The sequence below is a fragment of the Lepus europaeus genome, chromosome 13 (assembly GCF_033115175.1).
Source record: "Lepus europaeus isolate LE1 chromosome 13, mLepTim1.pri, whole genome shotgun sequence".
NCBI lineage: Eukaryota > Metazoa > Chordata > Mammalia > Lagomorpha > Leporidae > Lepus > Lepus europaeus.
The window spans coordinates 98,280,387-98,299,720 of NC_084839.1; the positions used below are offsets into that span (position 1 = coordinate 98,280,387).

The 19,334-nt window shown below is 47.3% G+C and overlaps 1 protein-coding gene across 1 annotated transcript; it reads left to right on the forward strand.

Moving 5' to 3' along the window:
• Nucleotides 1–5,137: 5,137 nt before the first annotated feature.
• On the forward strand, nucleotides 5,138–8,286 carry GPR135 (G protein-coupled receptor 135). Its single transcript, XM_062208809.1, is given in 2 exon segments — nucleotides 5,138–6,454; nucleotides 6,456–8,286. Coding segments are annotated over 2 exon segments (1,467 nt in total). The 3' UTR covers nucleotides 6,606–8,286.
• Nucleotides 8,287–19,334: the final 11,048 nt, after the last annotated feature.

Sequence of the window (19,334 nt, forward strand, 5' to 3'; positions counted from 1 at the left end):
TTTCATATGCATGCATTTCAAACTTTAAAAAAAACTTTGGGGCCAGTGGTGTGTCATAGAGGGAAAAGCCATGGCCAGTTTGAGTCTCGGCTATTCCACTTCCGATCCAGCTCTCTGCTATGGCCTGGGAAAGCAGTAGAAGATGGCCCAAGTCCTTGGGCCCCTGTACCCACGTGGGAGACCTGGAAGAAGCTGCTGGCTCCTGGCTTTGGATCAACATAGCTCCAGCCGTTGCAGCCAACTAGGGAGTGAACTAATGGATGGAAGCCCTCTCTCTTTATCTTCCTCTCCTTCTCTCTTTGTGTAACTCTGACTTTTAAACAAATAAATAAATCTTTAAAAAAAAAAAACCCATCATGTAATTCCACTTTTGATGCCAATCTCTTTAAGCTAGATGGTAAAAATAGCATTTTAAGTGTTAAAGTGAGCATATAGATAGGATTAAGTGTTTGGTAATACTAATAGCTAGGAATCTATGAACTTTTGAAGTACCTTCACACACAAAAAATCGTCAGCTCCCTGCCTGGAGGTAGAAGATAAAAAATGCCTTCAAGAACACAAGCAACTTTCCCAAGAAGAAACTTGGGACAATTAACTCACTCTCCTTTCCAAAAATAAAATAAAATAAAATAAAAAGAACACTTACCCTGATTTCTCATAGGTCAGTTACCTGTCTCACTCATCTTCCTGGCTTCCTCTCTTATCTGCTGCTTAACTTTTACTGCTCCTAGCATGCCATCCAGGGTTCTTTCTGACTTACTCAGTACCCTGTCCCAAAGCTGTCACGTTCACGTCCATGGTTTTCTCTCTTGTAGAGGGCGACACCTCTCAAATCCCTAAATCCTGAGGTCCTGAGCCACAGTGTGGGAGTCACTGCTTAGGGGACAGCTGCACTCACCCCCCCACCTGGAGTGCACCCCTCTCCCCAACTCCTCTGACTTGATGAGGGGCATCAGCATCCACGGAGTCAGGAGCCAGAGGTTCACGGCTACCTGCTCTCATGGCAGGAAGTCTACGGACTTGGCCAACACCGTTCCTCCTCTCTTATCTACAAGACTCTCCTCTCTGGGAAACTGTCCAGCCCCACCATGCGGTCACGCGGGGACTGCCAGGAAATCTGTGTGCCGGATGGATCTCTCCTCCAGGACCTACTATCTGAGAAATGATTAACGCTGACTTAGTGGTGGTGCCTGAGACCACCCTCCAAAGTTTCTGCTCTCTCTACCACACGGCTGCCTTTCCTTTTGTTTTGGGGCCGGCTGCTAGACTGCTCTTTAAAAAAAAAAGAAGATTTATTTATGTATTTGAAAGTCAGAGTTACACAGAGGAGAGAGAGAGAGAGAGAGAGAGGGAGAGAAAGGTCTTCCATCCATTGATTCACTCCCCAATTGGCTGCAATGGCCGGAGCTGTGCAGATCCGAAGACAGGAGCCAGGAGCTTTTTCCAGGTCTCCCACGCGGGTGCAGGGGCCCAAGCACTTGGGCCATTTTCTACTGCTGTCCCAGGCCACAGCAGAGAGCTGCATTGGAAGTGGAGCAGCCGGGACTTGAACTGGCATCTATGTGGGATGCCTGCACTACAGGCTGCCCTTTTGAACTCTGAACTTCCCCTACCCTTCCAGTAAGTCCTTTTTGGTTACATGAGCCAGTGTCATGTTTGTGTTGCTTATATCCTAAGAGCCCTAATCCATACACAGCCTCCTTAAAATCTTTTCTCCTGGGCTCTATTCAGTGCCTTTTCTTAACTGGTCTCCCAACTTCCACACTCTCCCCCTACAGTCATGCAAATCACATCTTTCATGTATCAGCAGCGTGTGTCTCTAGTAGTTTGCTGGAGTGCTAATATTGTGGCAGAGCTGGGGAGATGAGCCCTGGTTGGTGTCCTGGTGTCGACAACAATTTATAAGCCTGGATGCCACAGTGACAAGAAGGGAAGTTTTATTTGAGTAAGAGACACAGAAGCTCCGAGCAAAAGGAGGGATGGGTAGAAAGAGAGACCAAGCCGCTGAGGTCTTGGAGTCTCGGGGTATTTACGTCTTCAACACGTCATCTCCAAACAGCAAGTGTGGTGGTTCCACATTAGCTACTGTCAAGGCAGGGGCAGTCTTAACCGAGCTTTTTCCAACTTGTTTTTTTGTAAAAACCTAAATCCTGTCCATTGGCAAACATTTATTAGAATGGACTTCCATCCTGTCTTGTTGAGTGTTGGGTATGTACTTGCTGGCAAGGAGCTGTGGGGTACGTTAGGGTAGCCTGCTTCTAGTGCCAGGCTCCCTCATTAAGTGCTGGCCATACAATAAAAGCTGAACAGTGGGAGACAGGTAATACTTAGACAACCCCAGAAACACAGGCAGTGGCTATACGCTAGTAGTGGAAAACCTGACACTAACGGGCGAACATGATCCAATGTGTGCACTATGGGGCCAAGGGTAGAGGGTCAGCCATGGAAGACTTCCCCTGAGGGACCAACCTTCCTGTGGAACTTGGAACGGGGACAGGGGCAGGAACTAGAGCTTTCTAAGTGGCACCAAGTGTTGATGCCCTAAGATGAGATGTTTATAGGACTCACAAAAGGCCAATGGGACTACAGTGGAGTGAAAAAGAGCAAAATAGTCCCATATGAGACTAGAGTGGACGCTGAGGTCAAACCCTGCCATGCCTTGTAGGAAATACTAAGGTGTGGGTCCTCATTCCAAACTAAATAGGAACAGCCATGGGAGGGGGTGGTAAGTAAGTGAATGGCAATGACCATATTTTTAAATATTTTAATAAAGAACATCCTGCCAACTATGTGGAGTAGGGACATCCGTTAGGAGGTGACAGCAGGAGAAGAGGTGAGACTCAGACAGTAGATGGGGCAGTGGAATAAATAAAGATATTTATTCACGCAAAGATATTCAGCAGGTGTGGCATGACTGGACAGGTGGGCTGTTAGTGAAGAAGAGGCATTTACCAAGAGCGCATCCCCAGTGCGTCGATGGTAAGCTGAATGGGTGGGGTGCCATGTTCTGAGATACAGGATGCTGAGGTCAAGGTTATCAGGGGAAGCAAAGGAGATCAGGAGTTCCATCTGGGTCATTGTGAGCTTGAGGTGCTTTTGCACATCAAAGGGGATATGCCAAGTGGCAGGGATAGATGCGTTGGGCCAGAGATATTATTTGGAGTTAAGAATATTCAGTCCTCGAGGCCCTGGATGTGAGATGTGGGAGGAAGTCCTGAGGAATGAAAGGCTGGGCCTTGACAGGCTCCAGCATCTAAAGGCAGGTGGAAAGGGAGGATCTAGCAGAAGAGAGATGCTGAGGCAACGAAAGGCAGGAAGAAACTCGAGTTGTCCTTCCTGCAAAGTTTTCATCGGTGGCCCTAGGAAGTTAGTCACCACCATAGAATTTCATTAACAACTCATCACCTTGTGCTTGCCTAAGACTGTAATCTTCACCAGTTCGAGTCCCAGCTGCTCCACTTCCAATCCAGCTCTCTGCTGTGGCCTGGGGAAGCAGTAGAAGATGGCCCAGGTTCTTGTGCCCCTGCACCTACGTGGGAGACCTGGAGGAAGCTCCTGGCTCCTGGCTTCGGATCTGCACAGCTCTGGCCGTTGCGGGCATTTGGAGAGTGAACCAGCGGATGAAAGATCTCTCTGTCTCTCTCTGCCTCTCCTCTCTGTGTAACTCTGACTTTCAAACAAATAAATAAATCTTAAAAAAAAAAAAAAAGACTGTAAGCCTCTTTGGGCTGAGATCTTGTTTCCTAAGCTAAGCACAATGTTAGAAGATTGTAATTTGCTAAAAATTAATATTTTTGATAATTATCACTATTTTGATAATTAATCAATAATTTTATCTGGAGTGGTTCTCAGCTGGGATTGAATCCAAAGGGGACATTTGGCAATGTCTGGAGACAGTTTCAGTGTCACCACTGGGAGAGGTGCCACTGGCATCTCTCGGGTAGAGGTTAGGGATGCTGGCAACATCCCATGGATGCACAGAACAACCTCACAATGAGAGCTCACGCCCTGAAATGTCAGTAACGCCAAGGCTCAGGAACTCCGAGTCGGTTTACCACCTTTAACTCGCTTCTCTTTAGGCTTTTGATTTCCAGTACAAGATTTCACTGAGACTTAAGGCATCAACGTCATCAGGCATTCTTTAGAGCCCTGTTTATCAAACTTGACCGTGCCTCAGAAATCAGCATAAGGGATGGGGGGCCGGGGGGGGGGGCTTTCCACGGAGTCTCAGGTCCCCAGCTCTGTGTTAGGGCCCGAGAGGCCCCTGGGGCTGCTCCTGCGGCTGGGTAGGTGCCCACGTTGCTTTAGCGCACAGCCCTGGGTTTACTGCAGGGTCTAATTACACTTTTGCCCTTGGAAGCCACGCCCGGAACCCCGAGATGCGATTTCCTTGGGCGGTCGTGCCCACGTTCCCCGTCTCCACACCAGGGATCTGGGGGCTGCGCCGCGGCCACTGCCTGGCGCACGCGCACACAGCACCTTAGACTCAAAACCGGTCACATTCCAGAAAGCAGGTGCAGAATGCCCTCAGGGCAACAGCGCGCTCCCCTCCTCAGGCTCCTCCTGTGCCTGAGACCAGGCGCACAGCCGCACTCAGGTGCCCGTTCTCGCTAATTCCGGGGCTCAGTCAAGGCGGTCCACCAGTGGTTCTCAAAGTGTGGGCTTGGAGAACCCTCACCACCTCTCATGCCAATTCTGCTGCCCCTCAAGTCTAAGGTTTCGGGATGTGGACTTCCACTTCAGGTTCTAGAACGCCCACAGAAAGCAGAGCGCTCCTAGCACTTGTGCCCCTGGCCCCGAGTAACAGTGAGCCTCGTCCACCCTGGACATCTGGCCGGGCAGTGGCTCCCGGAGGGGGTCGCCCGGGGCCCTGCGTCCCCCAAGCCCTGACTCCCTGGGGGGTGGGGTGGGGGGTGGCCCGGCGGGAACGCGGCAGGCCGTGCCGGCTTTCCGGACGGTACCGGGCCGGCGTCCCGCCCCGCCTGCGCGCTGCGTAAACACGCGGTTCCCTCGGCAACGCGGCGAACCCGCGCGCGCCCAGGGCTTCGCCGGCTCCCAGGCTCCCGCCACCGCTCCGGCCTCGCCCGGCTCCCCCGGGGCGGCGGGATGAACAGAGCCGCGGCCGCCACGGAGCCCCATGGAGGAGCCGCCGCCGCCGCCGCCGGCCCGCCCAGCAGCGAGCATGGCCTGGGCCGGCAGCCCGGCGCCCGGCGCCCCCTCCGCGGCCGGCTCTCCTGGCGGGACGCCCTCGGCGGCGACGGCGGCCGCGCTCGCCTTCAGCACCGTGGCGACCGCGGCGGCCGCGGCGCTGGGGAACCAGAGCGACGGGAGCGGGGGCGGCAGCGCCGGCGCCGCGGGTGGCGGCGGCCGCGGCGGGCCGGGGGCGGCGGGCCCGGCGCGGGCGGCGGGGGCGGCGGGGAGGCCGCACGGCGCGGCGGTGGCGGTGCAGGCGCTGGTGCTGCTGCTCATCTTCCTGCTGTCTAGCCTGGGCAACTGCGCCGTGATGGGGGTGATCGTGAAACACCGGCCGCTGCGCACCGTCACCAACGCCTTCATCCTGTCGCTGTCGCTGTCGGATCTGCTCACGGCGCTGCTGTGCCTGCCCGCCGCCTTCCTGGACCTCTTCACGCCGCCCGGGGGCCAGTGGCGCGGCTTCTGCGCCGCCAGCCGCTTCTTCAGCTCCTGCTTCGGCATGGTGTCCACGTTCAGCGTGGCGCTCATCTCGCTGGACCGCTACTGCGCCATCGTGCGCCCGCCGCGGGACAAGATCGGCCGGCGCCGCGCGCTGCAGCTGCTGGCGGGCGCCTGGCTGGCGGCGCTCGGCTTCTCGCTGCCCTGGGAGCTGCTCGGGGCGCCCCGGGAGCCGGCGGCGGCGGCGGCGGCGGCGCAGAGCTTCCACGGCTGCCTCTACCGCACCTCCCCGGACCCCGCGCAGCTGGGCGCGGCCTACAGCGTGGGGCTGGTGGTGGCCTGCTACCTGCTGCCCTTCCTGCTCATGTGCTTCTGCCACTACCACATCTGCAGGGCCGTGCGCCTGTCGGACGTGCGCGTGCGGCCCGTGACCACCTACGCGCGCGTGCTGCGCTTCTGCAGCGAGGTGCGCACGGCCACCACCGTGCTGCTCATGATCGTCTTTGTCATCTGCTGCTGGGGACCCTACTGCTTCCTGGTGCTGCTGGCCGCGGCCCGCCAGGCCCAGGCCTCGCAGGCGCCCTCGCTGCTCAACGTGGTGGCCGTCTGGCTGACCTGGGCCAACGGGGCCATCAACCCTGTCATCTATGCCGTCCGCAACCCCAACATTGCCATGCTGCTGGGGCGCAGCCGCGAGGAGGGCTACCGGACTAGGAACCTGGACGCTCTGCTGCCCAGCCAGGGCCCCGGGCCGCCGGCCAGGAGCCTCCAGCGCCTCCGGAACCGCTGCGGCAAGCGGCTGGGGGCTTGCAGCAGAAGGACCCCCTTCCAACCCGGCCAGCGGGGCTGGAGCGGACGTGGCCATGTGGGCCCGGAAAAACCCAGTTGTGCTTTTCTGCCGGGAGGGGCTCCCAGAGCCTGTGACAGCAGTGGCCAAAGCGCCCAAGCCGGAAGCCGGGGATACCAGCTTCTAGCAAGGCCGGGGTGGACAAGTTCCACCCGCTCCGATAAATGACGCGGGATCCCCGGGAGACTCGTGGGCGTCCACGAGAGAAGCCCTTAAAACTAAAGAGACAGAGGCAGAGGGTTACCGCGTCCCCGCAGCGACGGAGAAGACCGCGCCCGCTCCTTAAAAAGTGCCCAAAGGAATGTAAAATGCAAAAATTAAAACCATCGTAAACCACACAACCAAGCTTGTGCGCTCGAAGTGCCAAAAATGACAAAAATAAAATTCACCATCACTGAAAAGTTTCTGTTGCAGGAATCACACTGTGAAACAAACAAGGAGTGGCGGAGTGCAACCTTACCTAGGGTTGCAGGCGAGACCAGAGACGCCCAGAGCCCTTGAAGGCCCCTCTTAATCACCAGCATTCAACCAGACGTCAGATCGAGAACTTGCACCTCTGACACGAGCCTCGGGTGCTTAGGTCCGTACACACACCGGTGTATGTCTCCCCACCACACCCCCCTGATACTTGTGGGAAATTTTAAATTCAAATCCTAGTTAAAGCCGTTTTTAGGATTTTTGAAAAGGTGGTCTGTTAGTATGTACGATTCAGTCACCCACAGGGCAAATACAAATGTGGGCATAAAGAAATGTGGCTGTTTTTTTAAGTATTCCCAGCCTTTCCACCCTCCCCGCCCCCACCATTACCTGCTTCTGGAAGCTTCCAGGCTTTAATCTTACTCTAAGCTGCTACTTTTATTTCTGACGATTTGGGGGACGCCAGTCAGAATGCGTTTGCATTTTGAAAAAGTGACATTCAAAGCAGAAAAAAAAAAAAAAACAACCCTCTGCCTTTTGAGGTAAGTTTTATTGTTGGGTACAGCCAACAGTGTTCATTTAAAGCTGAGTTGATTGAACAAGGTGAGTGACGTCACTTTTATTATTAAAAGACAGAGAGGACTCCGAAGTAACAGTGTGGCTGTAACAGTGTGGCTGTAACAGTGTGGCCGTAACTGTGGCTGGCTCCCCGTGTGGCTTCTAACGTCTAACGTTTGGACGCTTCCCAAGGGGAGTTCTAAATATATTTTGAGAAGAGACCATCTTCTTGAGTAACTACTGAGCATTCCGAGAGAATCATACTTTCCTGCCTTTGGAAGCATGAATATGTTGTTAGAAAAGAAAATAGATGGTTTTTGCTTTATAGACATGTCTGAAACAGTGTAGCCTTTATCAGAAAAGGGGAATTGGTGTGGTGTTATTACATGTAATGGGGTATCAAAAAACACAGGCATAATGCCAGAAAGATACTTCAGGCAAACTGAAGGTACCTTCAGAAATGTTGCAAAACAAAATTTTTTTACAGTAATTTAAAAGCACAATTCAGGATTTGTGTATGTGAAATTTCCAATATCAAATGCCACTATGAACAGAATCATCTACTCGGAACTTTCAAAGATGGTTTGTATATTCTCCCTCTCCTGTTCCCTCCTGTACCCTATCCTTTTGTTTTTCAGTGTTTCACAGCCTTAATAAGTTTTTTAAGCTAGTTATGACAAGACATCAGCTATCATATGGAAATTTCATTGTGAAATAGCCAGCGTTTTTTCTTGTGAAGTATTTGAAGATGTTTATTAATATTTAAGTCTTTGTGTGACAGGTGGGTATATGTCATTATTTTGTAATCAAAGATGGAAATACAATGATTCATGTTAGAGCAAAAGATGTTTTATTTTTTCTGCTTCTCAGGGCATCATCACAATCAGAAACTTATTTCTTTTAATTTATTTATTTGAGAGGTAGAGTTACAGACAGAGGGAGAGACAGAGAGAAAGGTCTTCCTTCCATTGGTTCACTTCCCAAATGGCCGAAATGGCTGGAGCTGCGCTGATCCGAAGCCAGGAGCCAGGAGCTTCTTCCAGGTCTTCCATGCAGATGCAGGGGCCCAAGGACTTGAGCCATCTTCTACTGCTTTCCCAGGCCATAGCAGAGAGCTGGATTGGAAGAGGGCAGCCGGGACTAGAACTGGTGCTCATATGGGATGCGTGCTGACCTCAACAATCAGAAACTTATAACAGTAGTTTTTTGCCACTCTCAATATAGTACCAAGTCTATGAGATAATCTGTCCTGTCTAGCAATCATTGTTATGAAACATACAGACTTAATGCAGCTCACCTAACACTTAAGAGATATCTGCAATATTTTCCTGTTAAAGGTCTAAAACAAAGAAGGGCATATTTTTGGTATTGTGAGAAAATGGGAAGCCTCTTACAGGATTTAGGGAGCTGTTTGGATCTTCCAATCATGAAAATTATCAAAAGACAGAAATTCTGCAGTTGTGAATAAAGGGCAGGAGGAGACGGGCGGGTGCTGTGGGTAGTGTGTTCCGCTGACACCTGTGGAGCACCTGGCATCGAGTCCTGCCACAGCAGGTGACTGGAGCAAGTCCTTGACTCCTGTCACCCATGTGTCACCCCGATGGAGTTCCTGGTGCCTGGCTTTGGCTCGGTCCAGCGCTGACTATTGTGGTTAACCCTGCCTGGCGAGTTAAGGGAAAATCTGTGAGTTTGGGAGTGACAAGGTGATGCTGTGAAAGACTCTAAGAATGAAAGGAATCCCCACCCTACCTCTTCAGATGCCGGAAGTTTTAGGAAAGGAACAGCTTGTGCAGTGGGAATGGCTCTGAGAGCCTTGTTTGGGATGAGCGGGAGGAGGAGAGGAAGTAACAAGTGAAGTACTGCTTACAGGATTGCGTTTTAGCTAGAAGCTGTACATCATTCAGTGCAAGAGCTAAGATTTGTGCTGCAGTCGGATGGCCTCATGTGGTCTATGAGTAGCAAGTCAAGAAGTTGTGGTTTCTTTTCCTACCCCCCACCCCCCTTTCTTCTTTCTTCTTCTTCTACCATTTTGTTGCCTACTTTATGCATGGGCAACTTCCTTCCGGGGTGTTAATGCTAGTAACCGGTGAAAATGCCAGTGCCTGCCTGCAGGGGGCTATCGCCCAGCGGAGGGGCTTGTGCTGCTCGAGAACCGTGCATCACCAGAATCGCTATTTGTGAAGAAGACATACCGCACTTCAGCAGAGGTGGGAGATAAATTTGGAAACGAAAGATACACAGACAAGGTCAGCGGCCAGTCTGGTCCTATGAAAATACTTGAGACAAAAATGTGTCTCAAATAAAAAGTAAAGAATCATTCCCTAACAATCCAAGTCTTAGACCTTCCCTCAAGCTTACCATAAATGTGCAGAAATAGTGACTTTGTGGGAAAAGGGAAAGAGAGGATCTGAAATATTGGGATGTGCTAAGTATTCTGTAATTTGTAAAGCCTGCAGTTCTTTGTTTTATCCCGCTCTCAGTGTGAGTATTTTATAAGAGCAATAACTAGTACTCTGTGCAGTATTCACACTAGCTAACCCCCATAGCAGCCCTAGCAAGGGCATCCTATTTTCATTACTCTCTTCATTTTACAAATGGAAAAACTGAGGTACAGAGGTTGGGCTGAAGTCACACAGCTAATTAGTGCTAAATGGAAAAACTGAGCCACAGAGGTTGGGCTGAGGTCACACAGCTAACTCGTGCTAAACGTAGATTTGTACCTGGAAGACTGGGTGCCCAGAGTCTACTCTTAGCCACTACACGGTACTGCCTCTATCATTGTAAAAGACGCTGGGAAGCAAGGAAAAGAGCCATGGAAGATAATGTCAGCTATGTGTGTGTGTGTGGGGGGGGGGGGGGATTAGAGACCATAGGATTAAAAAGAAAGGGTTTATTTGATTTGGAGAGCAGAGTGAGAGGTTATTTTTCCATATAGGAACAGATTTTGAGCAGCTGTTCCTTGAAATAATCCTAAATCTGGATGACCCCAGTTACTCTTCTCCCTTCATGCTCCAGGGCAGCTGAGCACAACGGGAGGAATATATATACATATATATATATATATATATATATATATATATATATAGTTATATAGTTATATATAGGCATAGTATATATATATATATATATAGTATATATAGGAATATATATATAGTAATATATTCAGACCCATCAGTAGCTCTGCCCCTAGAGTTCTCAGCCTGCCCCCACCCTTCTACACCGCTCAGCGATCCGAGCCTTTCCCCTTGTCAGCTCACTCTTGTCCGCTTCTGGGACCCGTCACACACTCTGCACTCACACCTTTAGCCAGTCTTAGCCTTTGAGAAGATGGCTTTGGCACCTCCTTCTCTGTGAGAAAAAGAGCCATCGGATATAAATAGCCTCATTTCGACCGCCAGGCCTAACGACTTACACCAGTTGGATTTATGCCAGTGTTCAGCTCTGCATTTCCAGTTACAATGCACAAACTCATCCCCTCTCTGGACTCAGGAATTTCGTGTTCCCTGGTCGCCCTGGCTCTCCCACAGACCCAGATCTCCCCAGAAACACTGACACAAGCTCTAATCTCTTACTTGAGAGAAAACAAACAAAACCTCTTCCACTCCTCCCCCTCTGTTCAGTTCTGCCTCAGCCAAGCTTGTACTTGTGCAACGGCTCTAAATCCCAGCCCACAGTTTTAGTGGTGCAAGAAATCCATTGATTGGCAACTCAGTATTTTCCCAATCCCCAATTCTGACAGCTGATGACGTCTAGGTCCCAGGGGCCAAGTTAATGCCAATGCCTTGGTTAGCAGGAGGCCTCAGGAGTCATCTGTCTACACTGGTGTCTGCCAAGGCCCCCATCAGTCTGGCTCTGGCCTTGCTTGCTGCATAACTGTCCCTCACTCCAGTCTAAGAGAACTGGGCTTTAAGCCCCTGTGGGGCTCCACCCTGGACACAGAAAGATCATCGCCCTATCTCAGCAGCTCAGAGCTCTGTGGCCATACCCGTAGGCTGTCTTCTCTTCAACTCTTATTCTAAAATATTTTTATTTGTTTTATATTGATGGCTCAATAAATCAAAATAATATAAAACAGGGGTATTGAGAGTTTCCCTTCTGGAATAACAGTAAAGAGGGCTACAGATGTACTCCCCAGTGGAAATTATTTTAAAAACAGCTTTTTGCTATCTCAATCTGGAACTCTCAATGGGTGGTGTGAACCCAAATTCTTGTGCCATTCAGGATTCCCATTAGCAGGAAGTTAGGCTAGGGACTGGAGCTGCGACCTGACCCCAGGAGCTCCAGTATGGGTAACAGTCGTCCTACATAGCGCCTTCTAGGCTGCAAAGCGACCCCGACTCTCTGTCTCACCGGATTGTGGAATTGTCCTAAGGGCATGGCGGACATGAAGGGACACTTGCTCAGGAAGGCCTACTAAAACTCTCTAAGATCAGAGGGTCTGTGGCGTTTGAACTGTAATGCACACTCTCTCCTCCCCGCTCCCAGCTCAGTATGACAGAATCTCCAGGTGGGTACGAGTAAGAGCACAGGGCTTCTCCTCCCAGCTCCTCAGGAACCTGGTGTTTTCCTAGGGGGAGCAGGTTGTGAAAACGTCTCGTCTCTCCAGGTACGCATTGTAAAAGGCCGGGTTCTAGGTGAGTACAGCTAAGAAGTTGCTGATTCAGGGCCGGCGCTGCCTAGCAGCAGGTTAACACCCTAGCTTGCAGTGCCAGCATCCCATATGGGCACCGGTTCAAGACCCGGCTGTTCCACTTCCGATCCTGCTCTCTGCTATGGCCTGGGAGGGCAGTAGAAGATGGCCCAAGTCCTTGGGCCCCTGCACCCGTGTGAGAGACCAGGAAGAAGCTCCTGGCTCCTAGCTTCAGATCGGTGCAGCTCTGGCCTTTATGGCCAACTGGGGAGTGGGCCATTGGATGGAAGACCTCTCTACCTCTCCTTCTCTCTCTGTGTAACTCTGACTTTCAAATAAATAAATCTTTTTAAAAAAAAGAAGTTGCTGATTCTCTGCTTCCCTCAGCCCCCACTCACAGGGCAGATGCTTGCCTCAGGCAGGGCATGCTGGGAATGCCGGGGCCCTCATTATCCTGACCCAGCTCTTTGGTAGGGCTGAGGCCCACATGTCAGAGAGGAGCAGCACCCCGCTACAGAAGCCAGGTGTCACTCTAAAGCAATCCGGCCATTGTCCCTGTGCCCCCAGCCTCAGAGCTGTGGTGCAGAGGGTTTGCGGAGGGCTGGAGCCAGGCTTTTAAACCAAGAGCTGGGAAACTCTCCCCAAAGGAACTAACTCTTTTTGAAACAGAGTGTGGCAAAATTCAAGTCCAAAGTCATTCTCAAAGACAATGGGGTTTTGGTGACGCGTTCAGAGGAGGTTGGGTAACTTCAAGGAGATGTACAAGCTGAATGGTGGGGCAGCCAGTTTACCAGAGAGAAGCCGAGGAGAAGACGGCCTAGAAGAGCTCTCCTGAGGTCAGAGCAAACAAATTCTAGCCTTAGAAACAACCCACACAATCAGATCAGACTGTGGAGCAATTTATGCCCTTAACAGTGTCAGAAATTATAAGAAAGGGGCCAGGTATGGCACAGTGGGTCAAGCTGCCACCTGCAATACCAACATCCCACATTGGAGCTCTGGCTCAAATTCTGGCTACTCCACTACTGATCCAGCTCCCTGCTAATGTGCCCAGAAAAGCAGCAGAGGATGGCCAAGTGCTTGGGAGCTTGCTTACCCATGTGGGAGATCTGGATGGAGTTTTAGATGCCTGGCTTTGGCTTAGCCCAGTCCCATCCATGGTGGATATATGGGGAGAGAACTAGCAGATGGAAGATCTCTCTTTCTCTCTCTCTGTCACTCTGCCTTTCAAACAAATAAAACAAATCTTAAAACATAGATTTATATTGAATAGGATACGTTTCACTCTGCTTAGTATTCCAAGTATCCTGGAAAAGAGTATTTCTAAAATAACAGCTGCAGTTTGGTATTTTATTTTATTTTTTATATTTTCTTTCTCTTTTTTTGTCAGTTATTAAACTTTTATTTAATGAATATAAATTTCCAAAGTACAGCTTATGGGTTACAATGGCTTCCCCCCTCCCATAACTTCCCTCCCACCCGCATCCCTCCCCTTTCCCGCTCCCTCTCCCCTTCCATTCACATCAAGATTCATTTTCAATTCTCTTTATATACAGAAGATCAGTTTAGTATATATTAGGTAAAGATTTCAACAGTTTGCCCCCATATAGCAACACAAAGTGAAAAAAATACTGTTGGAGTACTAGTTATAGCATTAAATAACAGTGTACAGCACATTAAAGACAGAGATCCTACATAATATTTTTTAAAAAATTAATTAATTTTCTATGCCATTTCCAATTTAACACCAGGTTTTTTTTTTCATTTCCAATTATCTTTATATACAGAAGATTGATTCAGTATATAATTAGTAAATATCTCATCAGTTTGTACCCACACAGAAACACAAAGTGTAAAAATACTGTTTCAGTACTAGTTATAGCATCACTGCACATTAGACAACACATTAAGGACAGATCCCACATGGGGTGTAAGTACACAGTGACTCCTGTTGCTGACTTAACAATTTGACACTCCTGTTCATGGCGTCAGTAATCTCCCTAGGCTCTAGTCATGAGTTGCCAGGGCTATGGAAGCCTTTAGAGTTCACTGACTTTGATCTTATTCTGATAGGGTCATAGTCAAAGTGGAAGTTCTCTCCTCCCTTCAAAGAAAGGTACCTCCTTCTTTGATGGCCCCATTCTTTCCACTGGGATCTCACTCACAGAGATCTTTCATTTAGGTCTTCTTCTTCTTTTTTTTTTTTTTTCTTTTCCATGGTATCTTGGCTTTCCATGCCTACAATACTCTCATGGGCTCTTCAGCCAGATCCGAATGCCTTAAGGGCTGATTCTGAGGCCAGAGTGTTGTTTAGGACATCTGCCATTCTATGAGTCTGCTGTGTCTCCCGCTTCCCATGTTGGATCCTTCTCTCTCTTTTTGATTCTATCAGTTAGTATTAGCAGACACTTGTCTTGTTTGTGTGATCCCTATGATTCTTTGACCTATCAGAGCCATCGAATGTGAACTGAAATTGATCACTTGGACTAGTGAGATGGCATTGGTACATGCCACCTTGATGGGATTGTATTGGAATCCCCTGGCACATTTCTAACTCCATCATTTGGGGCAAGTCTGATTGTGCATGTCCCAAATTGTACATCTCCTCCCTCTCTTTTTCCACTCTGAAATTTAACAGGGATCACTTTTCAGTTAAAATTTAAACACCTAAGAATAATTGTGTGTTAATTACAGAGTTCAGCCACTAGTACTAGAACAACAACAACAACAACAAACACTAAAAAGGATAAAATATTACATTGTACATCTAGAGTCAGGACAAGAGCTGATCAGGTCATTGTTTCTTATAGTGTCTATTTCACTTCAACAGGATTCCCCTTTGGTGCTCAGTTGTCGCCGATCAGGGAAAACAAATGATATTTGTCTCTTTGGGTCTGGCTTAATTCACTCAGCATGATGTTTTCCAGATTCCTCCATCTTGTTGCAAATGACCGGGTTTCATTGTTTCTTACTGCTGTATAGTATTCTATGGAGTACATGTCCCATAATTTCTTTATCCAGTCTACTGTTGATGGGCATTTGGGTTGGTTCCAGGTCTTAGCTATTGTGAATTGAGCTGCAATAAACATTAATGTGCAGATGGCTTTTTTGTTTGCCAATTTAATTTCTTTTGGGTAAATTCCAAGGAGTGAGATGGCTGGGTTGTATGGTAGGGTTATGTTCAGGTTTCTGAGGAATCTCCAGACTGACTTCCATAGTGGCTTAACCAGTTTGCATTCCCACCAACAGTGGGTTAGTGTCCCTTTTTCCCCACATCCTCTCCAGCATCTGTTGTTGGTAGATTTCTGAATGTGAGCCATTTTCACCGGGGTGAGGTGAAACCTCATTGTGGTTTTGATTTGCACTTCTCTGATTGCTAGTGATCTTGAACATTTTTTCATGTGTCTGTTGGCCATTTGGATTTCCTCTTTCGAAAAATGTCTATTGAGGTCCTTGGCCCATCTCTTAAGTGGGTTGTTTGTTTTGTTGTTGTGGATTTTCTTGATTTCTTTGTAGATTCTGGTTATCAACCCTTTATCTGTAGTATAGTTTGCAAATATTTTTTCCCATTCTGTCTGTTGCCTCTTCACTTTCCTGACTGTTTCTTTTGAAGTACAGAAACTTCTCAATTTGATGCAATCCCAAATGTTAATTTTGGTTTTGACTGCCTGTGCTCCTGGGGTCTTTTCCAAGAAGTCTTTGCCTGTACCTATATCTTGCAGGGTTTCTCCAATGCTCTCTAATAATTTGATGGTTTTGGGTCATAGATTTAAGTCTTTAATCCATGTTAAGTGAATTTTTGTGTAAGGTGAAAGGTATGGGTCTTTCTTCAAGCTTCTGCACGTGGAAATCCAATTTTCCCAGCACCATTTATTGAATAGGCTGTCCTTATTCCAGGGATTAGTTTTGGATCTTTGATCAAATATAAGTTGGCTGTAGATGTTTGGATTGATTTCTGGTGTTTCTATTCTGTTCCATTGGTCTATCCATCTGTAACTGTACCAGTACCATGCTGTTTTGATAACAACTGCCCTGTAGTATGTCCTGAAATCTGGTATTGTGATGCCTCCGGCTTTGTTTTTGTTGTACAAGATTGCTTTGGCTATTCGAGGTCTTCTGTGTCTCCATACGAATTTCAGCATCATTTTTTCCAGATCTGAGAAGAATGTCTTCGGTATCTTGATTGGTATTGCATTGAATGTATAAATTGCTTTTGGGAGAATAGACATTCCAATTTCTGAATAACGTATTATATATTTACATTGTCCAGAAAACAATTTTTAATTAATTTATTTAATTTATCTTTTTAAAAAGATTTATATATTTGAAAGTCAGAGAGAAAATTACACACACACACACGCACACACACACAAACACGGAGTGGGGGGTCTTCCATCCGAAGGTTCACTCCCCAGATGGCTGCAATGGCCAGGAGCCAGGAGCTTCTTCCAGGTCTCCCACATGGGTGCAGGGGCCCAAGGACTTGGGCCATCTTCTACTGCTTTCCCAGGTCACAGCAGAGAGCTGAATAGGAAGTGGAGCAGCTGGGACTCAAACCGGTGCCCATATAGGATGCTGGCACTGCAGGTGGTGGCTTCACCCACTACGCCACAGTGCCAGCCCCTAGAAAACTGATTATATGCTCCTCCTCAAGTTGCCTGCCTTCAGTTTTTACTGCTCTTTAGTTTTCATTTTCTGTTTTTCCACATAATGCTTCTCCTTATTCTACAAATAAAGTGGTTTCTCCAATAATATAAAACAAACCCACTTCCAGGACTCCCTCTAGCTATCTTCTTCTCTCTCTGTAGCTAAAGTTCTTCAAGAATGAACCTCTGTTTATTTTTATTTATTTTTTTTATTTGGATTATAGCAGTTCTTCTCCCCATAACCACCCTCCCACCCCCAAACCATCCCACCTCCTAATCCCTCTCCCATCCCATTATTTATTAAGATTTATTTTTAATTATCTTTATATACAGAAGATCAACTCTATACCAAGTAAAGATTTCAACAGTTTGCACCCACACAGACACACAAAGTATAAAGTACTGTTTGAAGACTACTTTTACCATTAATTCTCATAGTACAACACATTAGGGACAGAGATTCTACATGGGGAATAAATGCACAATTACTCCTGTTGTTGTAATAATTAACATTCTTATGTATGATGTCAGTAATCACCCGAGGCTCTTGCCACGAGCTGTCAAGGCTATGGAAGCCTCTTGAGTCCAAAAACTCTGAAATTATTTGGACAAGGCCATCAAAGTGGAAGTTCTCTCCTGCCTTCAGAGAAAGGAACCTCCTTCTCTGATGGCCCCTTCTTTCCACCAGGATCTCACTCAATAGGTCATTTTTTGCCTCAGTGTCTTGGCTTTCCATGCCTGAAGTGCTCTGATGGGCTTTTTAGCTAGATCCAGATGACTTAAGGGCTGATTCTGAGGCCAGAGTGCTATTTAGGGCATTTGTCATTCTATGAGTCTGCTGTGTATCCTGCTTCCCATATTGGATCATTCTCTCCTTTTTAACTCTATCCATTATTATTAGCAGACACTTGGTCTTATTTATGTGATCCCTTTGACACTTAATCTTATCTTAATGATCAGTTATGAACTTAAACTGATCACTTTACTAGTAAGATGGCATTGGTATCTGCCAACTTAATGGGGTTTGGAGTCCCATGGCAGAAACTCCATTTATTATCTCCAGTTTCCCACCTCCCAGTACTAGAGTCTGGTGCCCATTACAAGAATGCTTATAAACCAGCTGTCAGCGCAGTCACTGATTATTTTTTAATGGCTTCTTTTCATTCCTCATCACATTTGATCTCTCAGTATCTTCTGTCTCATTGTTCTTTCAGGTATGATGATGGCTGAGCATTTACTTTGCATATTTTCTGTGGAATACACACTATACTAAAGGCTTTACATATTCTACATTTACTATAATTTTAAAACAACAAAGCCAGAGGAATCAAGATACCAGATTTCAAAACATACAAAACAGCCTGGTGATTGCACCAAATCAGACTGTAGACCAATGGAATAGAATAGAAACTCCAGAAATTAATCCATGCATCTACAATCAACTAATCTTCGACAAATTAGTTAAAACAATTCCCTGGATAAAGGACAGTCTCTTCCATGAATGGTTATAGGAAAATTGGATTTTCACATGCAGAAATTTGAAACAATACCCCTACCTTACACCCCCTACAAAAATCAACTTCACAGCAGGCCAGGGATCTAAACATAAGACCTGAAACCATCAAATTACTAGAAGCAAGCATAGGGAAAATGCTGTAAGAAGTTGGCCTAGGCAAACACTTCTTGGATAAGACCTCAGCAGCATCAACAATAAAAGCAAAAATAGATAAATGGGATTACATCAAGCTAAGAAACTTCAGCACAGCAAAGGAAATAATTAACAAACTGAAGAAGCAGCTGGCAAATGAGAGAAAATATTTTCAAACTATCCGTAAGATAAAGGATTAATACCTAAACTATGTAAGGAACCAAGAAACTCAACAGCAAAACAACCAACCCAGTTAAAAAATGGACAAAGAATATAAATGGGCATTTTTCAAAGGATGAAGTGCAAATGGGCAACAGATACATGAAAAAATGTTCAGGATCACTTGCCATCAGGGAAATGCAAATCAAAACAACAATGAGGTTTGATCTCACCCCAGTTAGCAAGGCCATTATCCAAAGATAAAAAAATGACAAATGCTCAATTTGTTGGGTCAACAACAGGAGCCACTGTGCACTTGCTCCTCATGTGGGATCTCTGTCCTTAATGTGCTGTACATTTTGATTTAATGCTATAACTAGTACTGAAACAGTATGTTTCACTTTGTGTTTCTATGTGGGTGCAAACTGTTGAAATCTTTATACTAAATTGATCTTCTGTATATAAAGAGAATTGAAAATGAATCTTGATGTGAATGGAAGGGGAGAGGGAGCGGGAGAGGGGAGGGTTGCGGGTGGGAGGGAAGTTGTGGGGGTGGGAAGCCATTGTAATCCATGAGCCGTACATTTATACATGAGCCGTAAATTTATATTCATTAAATAAAAGTTTAAAAAAAATGACAAATGCTGGTGGGGTTGGGGAGAAAATGGTACCCTAATACAATGTTGGGAAGAATACAAATTAGTTAGGGAAAAATCCTGGAGCAAATTCAGTTTACCTGTAGGCCAGTCTTCTCTTTTTCTTTTAAACCATACTATTATGTGATCCCTCTCTCTTGGA